Genomic DNA, 15,807 nt, shown 5'->3' with positions numbered 1-15,807 from the left:
ATCACTTTGAAAAATGCTAAGCGTTTGCGATTACGCTTGCTCTTTTAGGTGTGCACTGGCCCTTATTGCAGATATATAGATGGTCCCCCTACTCACAAACAGGCTCTGTTCCTGGGAGATTGTTTGTAAGCTGAATTAGTGTGTAAGTTGAGTCCTGCGTTAATTATGGTGACACCTGGATAAATGATCTACTGTCGGACAACTCTGGATTTGGACATACAGTAAAAACTATGTTTTTTGGTTGTTTTCAATGTGTTATTAAATATTCCTGTTATAAGTAGTTTATAACACTTAAAAATATGTAATAAAAAAATAGCAGTGTGTTTTGTACATGAAGACAATGTGGGCTGCGTCTCTGAAACGCAACTCAAGTCGTCTGTAAGTCGGGGACTGTCCATATTTTCGCACTGACTATAAGATCATTGGTTTGTGCAAATTCAAATGGTCACACTTTCTCTTCGAATTTTCACTATTTTGCATCCATTCCCTTCAGCGCGCATTACACGAATTTCATGAATTCCGAATTTCATTGTGGTTGTCGGGGAATTCCCATTTGGGATTCTGCAATATCGTAACAACCAACCAGAACACAAAACTATCATGGCAACATTCCCACAATGCCCCTGGGAGACCAACCTCGTCAGCTCTTCTCGCAGGTTGTTGGGTTCCGAGGAGTAGAATTTCACCCGAAGATGGAGGCAGTATGGAGGGCCAACTGCAAGACAAACATCAGAGCCGCAATTATCAATCAATGAAATCATCAATTATCACAGAACAGTCTAGAGGGAAAAAAAAAAAGTCCAAATCATCGAGTACATCTTATTTGGGTGCCGGGAAGTTCGGCGCAGGGCAAGCTGAAGGATGGCTCCTGGCTGCTGCGTCAGATTGTGCGCAAGGCTGGTCACATTATGCGCAAGGCTCCTGGCTGCTGCCTCCGATTGCACGCAAGGCTACTGGCTGCTGCCTCAGATTGCACGCAAGGCTACTGGCTGCTGCCGCAGATTGCACGCAAAGCTACTGGCTGCTGCCTCAGATTGCACGCAAAGCTACTGGCTGCTGCCTCAGATTGCACGCAAAGCTACTGGCTGCTGCCTCAGATTGCACGCAAGGCTACTGGCTGCTGCCTCAGATTGCACGCAAGGCTACTGGCTGCTGCCTCAGATTGCACGCAAGGCTACTGGCTGCTGCCTCAGATTGCACGCAAGGCTACTGGCTGCTGCCTCAGATTGCACGCAAGGCTACTGGCTGCTGCCTCAGATTGCACGCAAGGCTACTGGCTGCTGCCTCAGATTGCACGCAAGGCTACTGGCTGCTGCCTCAGATTGCACGCAAGGCTACTGGCTGCTGCCTCAGATTGCACGCAAGGCTACTGGCTGCTGCCTCAGATTGCACGCAAGGCTCCTGGCTGCTGCCTCAGATTGCACGCAAGGCTCCTGGCTGGACTTCCCAGGACTCCCTCTTGTTAAAAGAAAAACCTAAGGTCGGGGAAACCAGAGAGCAGAATGGCACATTAAGAGGAGGCGGGGCTAGCAGAGAGCCGTGCATATTTAAAGTGAACCTCCAGACTAAAAATCTACTCAGCAGAACTGAAAAGGCTTGGGGTTTCTTTAACAGTTTCACAGCATCAGAACTTTGTTTTTCTTATAGAAGTCTCATTTTTAGCTGCATTTTTAGCTAAGCTCCGCCCCATCAAAGAAACCTGCCCGGGCTTTTTTCCCCTGATGCTGTGCAAAGCATGATGGGATTTACTATGTTGTTAGTCACGTTGCCTAGCAACTGGGAGGGGTGATCAGCACACAGGACAGTTGGAACTGTGTCTCATGCTCCCTGTCACTTCCTTTCAACCAAAAAGATGGATGACCCCATGAAATCACAAACATTTGCCTATTCTTTTAAAACAGGGTGGGTAAGAGATTATATTACCTATCTATTTTAATTAACATAACTAATGTAACTTAATGACAGTATGTTTGTTTAGGCTGGAGTTCCTCTTTAGGTAAGGGGCGTGCCAACACACACAAAGACTAACAACTGGCAGCGTACATTTGAATTAGCTGCTTGTTGAATTGGGCGCGATTATCGTGCTTGTTATATTGCGGCTATATGTGTATGTTTATGTCACTGTAATGGAGGGGGGAGCCGCAGGGAGGGCAGCCCGACCTCTCCCTCCCCTCCTCTCCCCGAGCCTCCCTCCATGCTCCCCCCCCCCGGACTCAAAGTAATGCGCACAGGGAAGCGATGTAAATAGCTTAGCTACTCACCTCCAATTGCCGCTCACTCGCCACCAGTCTTCTCCTCTCTGCACATCTGCTATACAGATAGGAAGCAGCGTGTGTATAACAGATATGCAGAGAGAAGACCGGCGGCGAGTGAGCGGCAATTGGAGGCAGAGGCGTAGCTAGGGTTTCCAGCGCCCGGGGACAAAGACTATTAATGCGCCCTGTAAGGTCAAAAAAGGGGCGTCGGCATGGTAATGGGTGGGGCCAAATATACATGACCTTAGCAGTGGTGTAAAAGTCTGGCAGGGAAGTTTGAGCTCTGCCATAGTGTTTCCCCCCAAAATACATGTAATCTGACAGCATTTCACCAAAAATACGTGTAATTTGGTAGAGGTTGCTCCAAAATACAGATATTTGACAATGGTTGCCCCAAAATAGACACAATCTGGCAGCAGTGGTTCCCCCAACATACATATAATCTGGCAGCTGTTCCCCAAAATACACTTAATCTGGCAGCAGCGGTTCCCCAAAAATACAGTTAATCTGGCAGCAGTTTCCCCAAAATAGGTGCCCCCGGTATAGGTAACCAGGTCTATAGGTGTCCCCAGTGGTAGTAACCAGGTAAATAAATAAAAAAAAAAACACAGGTCACAGCTGGGCGCCCCTAGGGACCCAGCGCCCGGGGGCACTTGTCCTACCCCGCCCACCCCTAGCTACGCCCCTGATTGGAGGGGCACGCAGTTATATAGCCGAAAATTGCATTCAAAGAATAGCCGCGCCTAATTCAAGACACGCTTTAATCGCCGTGTTCGAACTGGCAAGCTCTGTATAGAGCCGATGCTGTCCCCTACAGTTTACTGCCCTGAATCAGTCAGCTTCATGGTAGAGCCGGCCCTGCCTGAGGTGTGTCAGTAAGTGGATGGCTGGATTAGCTGCATGCTTGTTTCAGGTGTGCAATTCAGACACTATCGATAAATGAAAGATCAGCAGAATGGCCAGGCAACCGGTATAGTTTAAATGGAAATAGGACAGCCTCCATAGGCTACTCACTTCAAGCTTCCTTTAATTAATATAAATATTATTGTGTAACCCAGCAGCACCTCCTGTCCCGGCTGCAGAGCCCTGTGTATCGAGGGTGGCTTAAAGGGGGGCCCCACCCATCCCTGTATGACGGCACAGCGTACAGGCATGTGATGTCACCCGTGTGTACAACATACCGCCCTGACCCCCAGCCGATACTCTTCCTCTCCACGATGTCACAGGTATTTCCCCAAACCCCTCGTGTACATCCAATGCGTGCAAGAGGCGGGCAGCAGCAGAAAGGGCGGGGCAGAGTGATGCATACAAACGTGATGTCACGCCTTAGTATTTTTCAAAAAGAAGAAACCTAGAAAGCCAAAATCAGGAAACAGAGCATCGCTCTCATAATATCTAAATATGGAAGAGGAAAAAAGCAGCGTTAGCAGAAATCGCGCACACCCGGCGGTGTAAAATGTACGCTACATAAATTACTATGTAAATTCGCTGAGTGCGGAAAACGGCCAAACCCTTTTATTACTCTACAAAAATATGACTAATCCACAGCGTGTAACACATAACCTGGCGATCGCGGCAATAAAATGATTTAGCATGGGTGGAACATTCACAGCCAAGACGTGTAATAGCATCTTGTACCGCGATGATATAATGGTGTAATACAAAAGCCTAATCTGCAGGGCTAGGATATAAACAGCAGTGTATAATACAGAGGCCTAATCTACATGGTTAGGATAAAAAACATCAGAATACAAATGCTTAATCTACAGGGCTAGGGTATAAACAGCGATATAATACAAAGGTCTAATGTACAGGGCTAGGATATAAACAGTGGTACAATGCTGGGAATACACCATGAGATTTTTGGCAGATAGTTCGATAGATAATTTCCAACAGGTCCAATCTGATTTTCGATTGTTTTTCTGATCGATTTCTTATAGAATTGAATGGAAATCAATCGGAAAAATGATCGGACAGTAAATCTGCTGAAAAAGCTTGTATATTCCCAGTATAATACAGAAGCCTAATCTACATGGATCGTATATACACAGCAGTACAATACAAAGGTCTAATCTACAGGGCTAGGATACAAACAGCGGTATAATACAAAGCCCTAATCTACAGGGCTAGGATATAATCATCATCATAATAATACAAAGGCCTAATCTATAGACTCCAGGCACCCAAAATTGCTCTGACTCCTCAACTCCACAGCCCTGGTACAGGCACAGCTTATACTGTACATGCTGGAGGTAGCAGAGATCAGCACACACTGCAGCTAGTTTACTATCAGTACAGGCACAGAGTAACAGCTTATACTGTACATACAGGGAGTGCAGAATTATTAGGCAAGTTGTATTTTTGAGGAATAATTTTATTATTGAACAACAACCATGTTCTCAATTAACCCAAAAAAACTCATTAATATCATAGCTGAATATTTTTGAAAGTAGTTTTTAGTTTTAGCTATTTTAGGGAGATATCTGTGTGTGCAGGTGACTATTACTGTGCATAATTATTAGGCAACTTAACAAAAAAAACAAATATATACCCATTTTAATTATTTATTTTTACCAGTGAAACCAATATAACATCTCAACATTCACAAATATACATTTCTGACATTCAAAAACGAAAACAAAAACAAATCAGTGACTAATATAGCCACCGTTCTTTGCAAGGACACTCAAAAGCCTGCCATCCATGGATTCTGTCAGTGCTTTGATCTGTTCACCATCAACATTGCGTGCAGCAGCAACCACAGCCTCTCAGACACTGTTCAGAGAGGTGTACTGGTCTCACATTTTATGATGGACCACAGGTTCTCAATGGGGTTCAGATCAGGTGAACAAGGAGGCCATGTCATTAGTTTTTCTTCTTTTATACCCCTTCTTGCCAGCCACGCTGTTGAGTACTTGGACGCGTGTGATGGAGCATTGTCCTGCATGAAAATCATGTTTTTCTTGAAGGATGCAGACTTCTTCCTGTACCACTGCTTAAAGAAGGTGACTTCCAGAAACTGGCAGTAGGACTGGGAGTTGAGCTTTACTCCATCCTCAACCCGAAAAGGCCCCACAAGCTTATCTTTGATGATACCAGCCCAAACCAGTACTCCACCTCCACCTTGCTGGCATCTGAGTCGGACTGGAGCTCTCTGCCCTTTACCAATCCAGCCACGGGCCCATCCATCTGGCCCATCAAGACTCACTCTCATTTCATCAGTCCATAAAACCTTAGAAAAATCAGTCTTGAGATATTTCTTGGCCCAGTCTTGACGTTTCGGCTTGTGTGTCTTGTTCAGTGGTGGTCGTCTTTCAGCCTTTCTTACCTTGGCCATGTCTCTGAGTATTGCACACCTTGTGCTTTTGGGCACTCCAGTGATGTTGCAGCTCTGAAATATGGCCAAACTGGTGGCAAGTGGCATCTTGGGATCTGCACGCTTGACTTTTCTCAGTTCATGGGCAGTTATTTTGCGCCTTGGTTTTTCCACACGCTTCTTGCGACCCTGTTGACTATTTTGAATGAAACGCTTGATTGTTCGATGATCACGCTTCAGAAGCTTTGCAATTTTAAGAGTGCTGCATCCCTCTGCAAGATATCTCACTATTTTTGACTTTTCTGAGCCTGTCAAGTCCTTCTTTTGACCCATTTTGCCGAAGGAAAGGAAGTTGCCTAATAATTATGCACACCTGATATAGGGTGTTGATGTCATTAGACCACACCCCTTCTCATTACAGAGATGCACATCACCTAATATGCCTAATTGGTAGTGGGCTTTCGAGCCTATACAGCTTGGAGGAAGACAACATGCATAAAGAGGATGATGTGGTCAAAATACTCATTTGCCTAATATTTCTGCACTCCCTGTACTAGGGCTAGCACAGATCAGCACACACTGCAGCTAGTTTACTATCAGTACAGGCACAAAGTAACAGCTTATACTGTACATACTGGGGGTAGGCAGAGATCAGCACACACTGCAGCTAGTTTACCATCAGTAGAGACACAGAGTAACAGCTTATACTGTACATACTGGGGGCAGCAGAGATAAGCACACACTGCAGCTAGTTTACCATCAGTAGAGACACAGAGTAAGGACTCATTAACAACATACGCGCATTTCAGCAGTGCTTCTGCAGTTCAGATCATGTGCGCTGTGCTGCACTATCGCGCTGCCGCATGCATTTGTTTTTGTCAAGCGCAGTGCTGACCCATTCACTGGTGAATGGGATTAGCAGCGCAGTGCCCAGAAGCGCAGATAGCGTGCGATCGGGCGCGTTGCGTCACGATCGCACGGCCAGTTTGCATGAATGAAGTGAACCAGCTGTAACAGTCTGCAGTGTACGAACTGGCATTAAAAACACCAAAAAAAAATAAGCAGACCTGCAAATTGGATTTAACAGAAAAAACAGCAAGCACAAATTTGCAAATAAAATGAGAGGTCATTGAAATACATCAGGTGTGGGCAGTAATCACGATTTTTTTTTTGGCAGTGGGGGGGGGGGGGGGGAAGAAATCTTGCGTGCTATTTTTTGGAATGTAAACATCGCAGTAGACGCAGTTATTTAACAACCTAACGAAACCAGTGAGGGCTCTCTCACATCTGAGATGGATTTGGATGTTTTGACGCAATGTCGATAGTTTGCGTTTTCCAAGGTAAAAATGAAAGTCCATAGACTTTCATTTTACCTTTCACATCTAACGTTGTGTTTTTGTGCGTTGCATTTCAACGCTCCCCGCCCCCGGAGTTTTTAATCGTCTGACGCTTGTGTTACAATGTAAATCAATGAAAAAACGCAAGTTCCAAGAAGACCATGCATTTTTAAAACGTTTCAACACACACAGTTACAGTTGAAGGTAAAAAAAAAAAAAAAAAAAAAAACTAACTTCACCTGCATTTTCCTATGTGCTGTAAGGGATTGAAAAACGCATTAAAAACGCAAAACAGCAAAACGCATGCTTTTAAAGAGAGAGTCTGAAGCGAGAATAAATCACGCTTCAGACCTCATAGTTAGCAGGGGCATGTGTGCCCCTGCTAAATCGCCGCTATCGCGCCGCTAAACGGGGGTCCCTTCACCCCCAAATCCCCTCCGTACAGCGGGGGAGCGCTTCCGCATTGGGGCAGGGCTAACCGCCGCAGCCCTGTCAGACGCGTATCTCCGCCTCTCCCCCGCCCCTCTCAGTCTTCCTTCACTGAGAGGGGCGGGGAGAGGCGGCGATGCGCCGCTGATAGACGCGACTGGAGGCAGGGCTGCAGCCGTTAGCCCTGCCTCCAGGAGCGACCAAGTCTGCGACCAAGTGTTGCAGTGGGGGGTTTGGGGGTGAAGGGACCCCCGTTTAGCGGCGCGATGGCGGCGGTTTAGCAGGGGCACACGTGCCCCTGCTAACTATGAGCTCTGAAGCGAGATTTATTCTCGCTTCAGAGTCTCTTTAAGCTTTTCCCAATGCAAGCTCTGGTGTGAAATAACTGAGGGTAGGTGCACACATAACATAACATAACAGGCTGCGATTTTATGTCATGTGCGTTTTTGTGTGTGCGTTTGCAGTTTTTTTTTTTACTGCTGATGCGTTCTTGAATGCGTTTTAATGCATTTGCGGTTCGCATATACAAAACGCATATGCGTTTTTCATGCGCTTTACGTAAATAACTAGGAAGACAACAGGAAACGGAAATACATTACACATTTTTATTTTTTACAAAAAAAAAAACAAAAACGCATGGAAACCACATACCATTGCGTTTCTATGGACTTTCATTATGCGCGTTTTTGCACACTATGCAACAAAACCAGCGTTTTTGAAAACATGCATAGAAAATGCATACGCGTTTTTTATAGACGTTTTCCCCTGCGGCCCTTAGACTTCCATTAGCGGGAAAAACGCAGCGTTTTCCGCAACGCTAGCATTTCTGCCAAGTGTGCGCCTAGCCTGATACAATTACATTGCTGTATCGATCAGATCATTTCGGAGCTGCGGTATTTTACACGCTCTGCCGCTAGGCCTGCCGTTTCCTGTCTCCCCCACAGGACAAGCTGCCATTGGCTCCTCAGTAGGACGGCGAGGTATGTGAATAAGTGTCACCCACAGCTGACAAGTGTCCCTAACAGATGTCACCTCCCTGCCGACTACAGGAGACATATGGACCAGGCAGATTATGTCAAGTTCAATGTCCAACGCAGGAGAAGGGAGGGGGGGGGGGGGGGGATCTGTGGGCTTCTGCAACTGTATTTCTAAAAAATTTTTTACTTTTGGCTTTTTAAAGTACACCTGAAATGAGAGGCATATGGAGGCTGCCATATTTATTTCATTTTAAAGCAGGATTGTCAACATAAAAATGTAATTTCAACAGCAACAGGTCTGAGTGTATTAAGTGATAAAGATGCTAATCCTGCATTCAAAACGTTTTCTGCTGTTATGGTTTGGAGTTATCACATACTATAGGAGCACTGGCCCTTTAATTGCCATAAAGTTGCATGCTGGGGATCTTTTTTATCTATAATATATTCCTCCTCTTCCCTTTATTTCCCACTTCTTCTAATGACATAAGCCAGTGCACTTCCTAGTATAGACCTCGGTGGGAGTGTCTGAAGACTTTGGGAGGAGGGTGGGTAACGAATACACAATTAGCAAGAGGAGAAAGAAGAGTGAGGGAGGAAATGATGTCAGGATTAGCTTCATTGAAAGGTAACCAAGATGGAAACTGCCTAAAATAGGATACTCTGCTTTTCCTTTATAAGATTCACAGGAATCATAATGTGGACAGTGCAATACATCTGTTATGTATGTAGAACTGGTATATATGTACTTATGTTTTTTTTTTATTTCTAGGTAAGCATGGGTGTCACTTGTTCTTTAAACAATACCAGTTGCCCGGCTGCCCTGCTGATCTCTTTGGCTGCAGTAGTGTCTGAATCGCACACCTGAAACAAGCATGCGGCTAATCATGTCACGCTTCAGTCAGAGCTCCTGATACTGGGGGGCTGTTACTCTGTCCCTGTACTGACAGTATTGGTCCAAGTTTAAGCTGCATAACATTTACATGGAGTTTGAATGCAAGGAACAATGATTTGTATCACGTTGATTAGCTCTACTCAGATCCTGGTTTTAAAACATATAAAAGTGACACTTCTGTTAACAATAATGACACCCGTTGTTGGGGTTACATCTATGGATAAAATTTTTTATGGTTTCTCTTCCCTGCCCCCTTTTCCCTCCCCTCAGTCAGCTATTGCCAGTGAGCCTTGAATCGCACGCCTTCTGAAGCACAGTAATAGTTTTATCTCGAGTACATACTGACCAGAAATCACTATCTTGCAGTGTGAGCAATTAGCTCTCCATCTGGTGTAACAGAGCAGCTGGCAGCAGGCTGACACACCCATCTGGCAACACACTGAGCCAATAAAAACAAGGCAATTTCAGCAAACGGGGAAAAGAGAGGATTGCTTTCATCAGAATCCCATCACTGGCTAATACTGGGACCAATCAGAAATCAGCAGGAGGAGCATCTAACCGGCCCATTTCCATGCAGCATGCAATTTGCATGAAATTTACATGCAAGCGGGAGTTCCGAGCATCTCATTGGTCGCCTGTGATCCTGACAGATACAGCAGCAGATACTATAGCAGCACAGCGGGGGGATACTCACTGATCACCTGCTTCTTGATGCTCTTGGTATGGTCCAACCAGTGCTGGAAACAAGGAGAGAGGGAGGGTCATTATCATCGGAAATGCACAATCATTAAAGGCAGCGCCCTCCCCCGAGTTCCATATCACAGCTCCACTTCATTACCTTCCCCTAAAAGCGGACCTGAACTCAGAACTTCCTCTCTGCTCTAAAAGATAAGCAACAGCATAATAACATTTACAGAAAAACATTTCTTTGTTACAGCTGATACAAATCCTGCAATAATCTGCAGTGTGTCCACTTCCTGCTTTCTTGGAAGCAGACATAGGGTTAACATCCTGTGCTCTCAAATGAGCTTATCTGCCGTGGCAGTCAGGTGACAGGGGAGAGATCAAGTTACAACTTGTAATTAGTGACAGATGAGGGGGAATAAGAGGCTAAACTCTCTAAATACATACAGAGTGCATTTTTCTGTTTTTCTTCTGTCCTCTGCAAGAGTTCAGGTCCACTTTAAAGAGACATTGGGCATGATGCATAAAGCTTTTTCACCTGTTTTCACTTTGTCTAGGTTACATTTTTAAGCTCCCAAAAAGAAAAAAAATATAATGTAACTAGCTGATGACCCGGCGTTGCCCGGGTATGTAATTGGCTGGTGTTGGCTCCGCCCACTTTTTCTAACACATAAACACTCAATAACCAAGTTTGTAAGCTTTGCAGTCTTTGGCATCAATAATTTGCATTGAAGTGAAACAAATCTGATTGGGGTTCACTTTCAGAAAAGGGGGTGGAGCCACAGATTTGTTAAACACTTTGCCTCTAGATATGCGTATGTTTCCCCTCATTCCTCTAGACCAGGCATGGGCAAACTTGGCCCTCCAGCTGTTAAGGAACTACAAGTCCCACAATGCATTGCAGGAGTCTGACAGCCACAGTCATGACTCATAAAGGCAAATGCATTGTGGGACTTGTAGTTCCATAACAGCTGGAGGGCCGAGTTTGCCCATGCCTGCTCTAGACTGTAAGCTCACAAGGACAGGGCTCTTGTGTCTTGGATTTGTTGTACATTTTATTCATTGGATTACTTTTGCCACTGTAATTACCAATTCTGTATATTGGTGTGCACTATTGTGTTATTATGTACCTCATGTTTGTTTCTTTCTTTGTACAGCGCCACGGAATATGTTGGCGCTTTATAAATCAAGAATGATAGTTATTGGGTGTGGCCACCCTAAAGGTTCCCTATACATTAATCGATTTTCCTGCTAGACCGACCGTCCTCTATAATAAAACCTAACTGTCCCTGCGTCATCCTTCCTGCCCCTGGCTGTGTGTCCGTGGGTTTTTTCTACTGAGCATGTGCACAGTACAGACCGCCGTTGGGACAGGATGACGGGCCAGGGAGTAGGGTGGACGGGTGCGAACGCATTGACTGGCGGCGGCGTGAAGAGACCGAGAGCCCATTTTTAAACAGGCTTAGGTCAACTAGTTGATTCAATAATTTTATTAGCTTGGTGGGGAATCAGTTATGTTCCTTTCTACTTGTTCGATGGAAATTGGCCAATATCTAGTTGAATCATCCAATTTACTCAGGAAAGATGGAAAATATCGGTTGATTGCGTTTATGGTTACAATTGCAGGAATGCTCTCTGACCTCAATCAAGGGGGATTCAAATGAGGTTTAATTACAGCAGGCGAGCGCTGGGGATGAAAGGGTTAATTACCCATACATCCGAGTCCCCCCCTGCGTTCCAAAGCGGCCCATGTGCCCTATTAGTCGTGTCCAAGCCTCGCTGCCGTCAGTTCCTTCTTCCGGCTTGAAGGAGGAACTGACGGCAGCGAGGCTTGGACACGACTAATAGGACACATGGGCCGCTTTGGAACGCAGGGGGGGGGGGACTCGGATGTATGGGTAATTAACCCTTTCATCCCCAGCGCTCGCCTGCTGTAATTAAACCTCATTTGAATCACGAGTAATCACTCGTGATTGAGGTCAGAGAGCATCCCTGCAATTGATATAGAATGGATTTCTGGTGTCAGAGCATAAAACATCGTTCTGATCGATTAGTGAAGGCGAATCCCCTGGATCCTGCTTGTAGTGTGTGGGCCGCTAGTCAATCGATCACACTGCTAACTGGCCAATAAAGTAAATTGCCTAAATCGCTCGGTGGATGATTGGGTAATATATGGGCACCCTAAGGCTGCAGATTATACCGCCTGAGCTCATTGCTTCAGAATGGATTCCATCACTGGCCATAACCGGACACATCATTGCATTCCAGTGGTTCTGGAGGCGTGGCTAGCTTATAAGGACAACAAAGGATGATTTGCATATTCAGCAGTGATGCATTGTATTGGAGACATATGTTCACTCCAATCTGAATAATTACAAATACCTTCTGTTTTAAGGCGGCAAACTTTTCTTTTGCTTAAAATTTTAGTAGGAGGGCTTTTTGGTCCATTGTAGCCCCTCACACCTGGTTCACCAAGAGCTTGCTAGGAACTCTGAGTGTTTCAAGTCCTACCCCAAAGACAGTGGTGTAGCTAAGGAGCTGTGGGCCCCAATGCAAGTTTTACATTGGGGCCCCCCACTCTATACATAACAATTGATACGGCGCACCAAAACCTGCCAATGGCAACTACAGTGTCAGAGGTGCAAGAAGGGGATGGGGAGCAGCTTGTTAATGATTACCACTATTCAAAGTATCTATAGAAGTGATTATTCTGAGCACAGAACCAATCAAGAGCTAATACTGTAGTTGAGGGAGGGCCCTTCGGGGCCCCTCTGACCCAAGGGCCCCGATGTGATCGCAACCTCTGCAACCCCTATTGCTATGCCCCTGCCCATAGAGCCACATTAATCCATGCCATGCACTGATGAGGATCAATCTGTAACAGTCTGTATGGATGTTGGATTATTGTGGCTCTGTAATATTATCAAGCTGACACGTCATTGCATTCCAGCGGTTCTGGAGGTGTGGCTAGCTTACAGGGACAACAAAGGATGATTTGCATATTCAGCAATGATGCATCTAGCAAAACAAACAACACCTGGCACCTCTGTGTTTGTTTTGCTAGATGCTGTAACTCCTTTTTCTATTGCCTGAGGAAGCGGGCGCTGACCCGTGAAACGCGTTGCTTTGTTTTATCTGGAGTTCGTTAATAAATAGACTGAATGTACAGTCGTGTTGTGTCTGCTTGGAGGAGGCAAGTCCACCACTGCTGTCTCCTCTAATTACCAAATTTTTGGCTTTTAAGCTCATTTAAACCCCTTTTATACTTTTGGCGCCTCTGTTCTCTCCTATATAATATTGTATCCACCCTGGGTGGAGGGTTGCGACCCTTTTCTACTATCTACAGAGAGCAACTTCTTATTCCTGAGTGGGGTCAGGATAATCTCCCCACCTGCCTTTACAGGGGTTGCCTATTGGTGACCCATGTTTGAGTATAACAACTTTTAAGCAGGCCATACACTGGCTCGATTCACGGCCGTTTCGACAGCAGATCCGATCCTGGGATCGAATCTGCTGCCAATCGCTTGCGCTAAACGCACCCGCCGATCCGATTCCCTCCCGAAATCGGATCGGTCCGTCGATCGCGTCGTGCGGGAAATTACCCTCGATCGCCCGGCGGTAGGAGCGCGTCGCTTGCGGCGTACGATTCGGGCCCGATCCGAGCATGTATACATTACCTGAAGCTGGCTCCGGGGTCCTCTTCTCCTCGCTGCACCGCATTTCCGCATGTCCCAGTGTACGCTTATACTTCCTGTGTCACTCCGGTGACCAGGAAGTTGAAATAGAGGGCGCTCTATTTGAACTTCCTGGTCACGGAGTAACACAGGAAGCGCCGGGATGGAGCAAGAACAGCGGTGCGGTGCAGTGCGGAGAAGACGCCCGGGAGCCAGCCTCAGGTAATGTATACGGGGGGGGGGGAGGGGGGGAGGGGACAGGCGGCAGGAGCAGCTGAACAGATTGTGATCGGTTTCAGGCTGAAATCGATTCACAATCTGTTTGCAGTAAAGGCAGCCATACGATCCCTATCTGATCAGATTCGATCAGATAGGGATCTGTCAGCTGGTCGATCTAATGGCACATCGACCAGTGTATGGCTACCTTTACTCTTTGTCATTACCCCCTTTGTCAATACATACTACACTATTGGGGCTCTTGGTGTTCCTCTGTTTACCTTGTATGGGAGACATATGCTCACTCCAACCTGAATAATCACAAATCCCTTCTGTTTTAAGAAGGCAAACTTTGGTTTTGTTTAACATTTTAGTGAGAGCAGAGTGCTTTTTGGTCCTTAGTAGCCCCCCTACACACTCCTGGGAGTTCTGGTTCACCAGGAGCTTGTTGTAGTCTGTGATTCATAATATCCTCTCCATTCCGATGGTTGTAAACGAGGAATTATCCGTCACCTCAGACTGCTAATCCGATGGGAAATTCTCACCATTTGTGATAAAACACTACAAGTGTAACATCTCATCAGATGTGGTGGGGTCTGTGCGGCCCCCAGTGCTGTGCAGTGTCAGAGGGTCTCCCTGCAGCAGACACCCCCCCCCCTCCTGTGGCTGAGGCAGTGGTGGTGGGAGGTGTGGGGGGACCCGGCACCTATCTGTGCCTGTCTCCAATGCTGAGCTCCCAGCCCAGGAATGTGGAGGAGATGAAAGAAAACAGGCTGCCAAATGAAGGAAAACATAGCAGAGCTTCCATTCACAGACAGACGCCTCCTCCCCCACCCCAGACTGCTGCCTGTACTACATTTATCCCAGCCACCCCAATACCCGTACAGGGGGCTGCACCCATCCCAGTCACCCCAGTACAGTACCCAGATTGCTGCCTCCCCCACCCAGACTGCTGCCTGCACTACAATCCATCCATCCCAGCCACCCCAATACCCAGACTGCTGCCTGCACTACAATCCATCCATCCCAGCCACCCCAATACCCAGACTGCTGCCTCTCCCACCCCAGACTGCTGCCTGCACTACTATACATACATCCCAGTCACCCCAATACCCGTACAGGGGGCTGCACCCATCCCAGTCACCCCAGTACAGTACCCAGACTGCTGCCTCCCCCACCCAGACTGCTGCCTGTACAGGGTGCTGCACTACTATCCCTCCATCCCAGACTGCTGCCTCTCCCACCTCAGACTGCTGCCTGCACTACTATACATCCATCCCAGCCACCCCAATACCCAGACTGCTGCCTGCACTACTATCCCTCCATCCCAGTCACCCCAATACCCAGACTGCTGCCTGCACAGGGGACTGCACTACTATCCCTCCATCCCAGTCACCCCAATACCCAGACTGCTGCCTGCACAGGGGACTGCACTACTATACATCCATCCCAGCCACTCCAATACCCAGACTGCTGCCTGCACAGGGAACTGCACTACTATACATCCACCCCAGCCACCCCAATACCCAGACTGCTGCCTGTACTACTATCCCTGCATCCCAGTCACCCCAATACCCAGACTGCTGCCTGTACTACTATCCCTACATCCCAGTCACCCCAATACCCAGACTGCCACCTGCACAGGGGACTGCACTACTATACATCCATCCCAGTCACCCCAATACCCAGACTGCCGCCTGCACAGGGAACTGCACTACTATACATCCATCCCAGCCACCCCAATACCCAGACTGCTGCCTGCACAGGGGACTGCACTACTATACATCCATCCCAGTCACCCCAATACCCAGACTGCTGCCTGTACAGGGGACTGCACTACTATACATCCATCCCAGTCACCCCAATACCCAGACTGCCGCCTGCACAGGGAACTGCACTACTATACATCCATCCCAGCCACCCCAATACCCAGACTGCTGCCTGCACAGGGGACTGCACTACTATACATCCATCCCAGCCACCCCAATACCCAGACTGCTGCCTGTACTACTATCCCTGCATCCCAG

The 15,807-nt window shown here is 47.0% G+C and overlaps 1 protein-coding gene across 6 annotated transcripts in view; it reads right to left on the bottom strand.

Moving 5' to 3' along the window:
• Positions 1–15,807, bottom strand: part of EPB41L5 (erythrocyte membrane protein band 4.1 like 5) — a 151,043-nt gene that overhangs the window by 77,404 nt on the left and 57,832 nt on the right. For all 6 annotated transcript variants that reach the window (XM_068246145.1, XM_068246141.1, XM_068246146.1 and 3 more), the window contains exons 4-5: positions 9,901–9,943; positions 637–715 (exon numbers count right to left, since the gene is read on the bottom strand). In XM_068246145.1, the coding sequence (XP_068102246.1) occupies positions 637–715; positions 9,901–9,943 (122 nt within the window). The remainder of the gene's footprint in view (positions 1–636; positions 716–9,900; positions 9,944–15,807) is intronic.

Source organism: Hyperolius riggenbachi, chromosome 7, assembly GCF_040937935.1.
Source record: "Hyperolius riggenbachi isolate aHypRig1 chromosome 7, aHypRig1.pri, whole genome shotgun sequence".
NCBI classification, from domain to species: Eukaryota; Metazoa; Chordata; class Amphibia; order Anura; family Hyperoliidae; genus Hyperolius; species Hyperolius riggenbachi.
Note: the sequence above shows the minus strand (reverse complement) of the source record. Positions and strands in the feature narration are given on the sequence as shown.